At 37.3% G+C, this 1,348-nt stretch overlaps 1 protein-coding gene across 1 annotated transcript in view; it reads right to left on the bottom strand.

Moving 5' to 3' along the window:
* Positions 1-1,348, bottom strand: part of LOC101342057 (methylsterol monooxygenase 1) — a 14,377-nt gene that overhangs the window by 3,703 nt on the left and 9,326 nt on the right. The window contains 1 exon segment of the mRNA XM_004391296.2: positions 1,255-1,348. Within this exon segment, the coding sequence (XP_004391353.1) occupies positions 1,255-1,348 (94 nt within the window).

The raw sequence follows: 1,348 nt of genomic DNA, 5'->3' as shown, positions 1-1,348 counted from the left end.
GATTAAGTGTTCTGGAATTCCCATTCTTCAAAATGTTAGCCATAATTTGTTATGATCCACACAATCGAATGTCTTCACATAGTAAATAAAACACAGGTAAATATCTTTCTGGTATTCTCTGCTTTCAGTCAGTATCCATCTGACATCAGCAATGAAAACCCTTGTTCCATGTCTTCCTCTAAATCTAGCTTGAATTTCTGACAGTTCCCTTTTGATGTACTGCTGCAATTCCTTTTGAATGATCTTTAGCAAAATTTTACTTGCATGTGATATTTATGATATTGTTCAATAATTTCCACTTTCTGTTGGATCACCAGTCTTTGGAATAGGCATGAACACGGATGTCTCCTGTTGGTTGGCCAGGTAGCTGTCTTCCAAATTTCTTGGTATAGAGGAATGAGCACTTCCAGCACTGCATCCGTTTGTTGAAGCATCTCAATTGGAATTTCATCAATTCCTGAAGCCTTGTTTTTTACCAAAGTTCTCAGTGCAGTTTGGACTTCTTCCTTCAGTACCACTGGTTCTTGATCGTATGTTACCTGCTGAAATGACTGAACATCAACCAATTCTTTTTGGTACGATGACTGGATTTCTTCCATCTTCTTTTGATACTTTCTGCATTGTTCAGTATTTTGCCATGAGAATCCTTCAGTATTGCAACTTGAAGGCTGAATTTTTTCTTCAGTTCTTTCAGCTTAAGAAATGCTGAGTGTGTTCTTCCCTTTTGGTTTTCTAACTCCAGGTCTTTGCACATGTCATTATAATTCTTTGTCTTCTCGAGCCACCCTTTGAAATCTTCTATTCAGCTTTTACTTCATCGTTTCTTCTGTTTACTTTAGCTACTCGATGTTCAAGAGCAAGTTTCAGAGTCTCTTCTGACATCCATGTTGCTCTTTTCTTTCTTTCCTGTCTTTTTAATGACCTCCTGCTTTCTTCATGTATGATGTCTTCGATGTCATTCCATAACTTGTCTGGTCTTCAGGTCATTAGTGTTCAATGCGTCAAAGCTATTCTTGAGATGGTCTCTAGAAAAAGGGCCTGGCAATCTACTTCTGAAAAATTAGCCTCTGAAAACTCCCTAGAGCACAATTCTACTCTGACGCACACGAGAGTCACCATGAGGTGGGTCAACCTGATGGCAAGTGGTAATGATTTACTGTTATTGCTATTGTAATAACCAATTGGTTACTGGTTATATTGTAATTGGGTAATACACTATGATTGAGTATAAAAATCCAATTTTAATTTACATACCATCTTGGCATTCTTTCCCAATCATAAGGAATATTCAAATACTCTGAAAAATAATAGCTTCCACAAACCAAAGGCAGCTGGATACAAAAGTGAT

Source organism: Trichechus manatus, unplaced genomic scaffold, assembly GCF_000243295.1.
Source record: "Trichechus manatus latirostris isolate Lorelei unplaced genomic scaffold, TriManLat1.0 scaffold00315, whole genome shotgun sequence".
In the NCBI taxonomy this organism is placed as follows: domain Eukaryota; kingdom Metazoa; phylum Chordata; class Mammalia; order Sirenia; family Trichechidae; genus Trichechus; species Trichechus manatus.
Note: the sequence above shows the minus strand (reverse complement) of the source record. Positions and strands in the feature narration are given on the sequence as shown.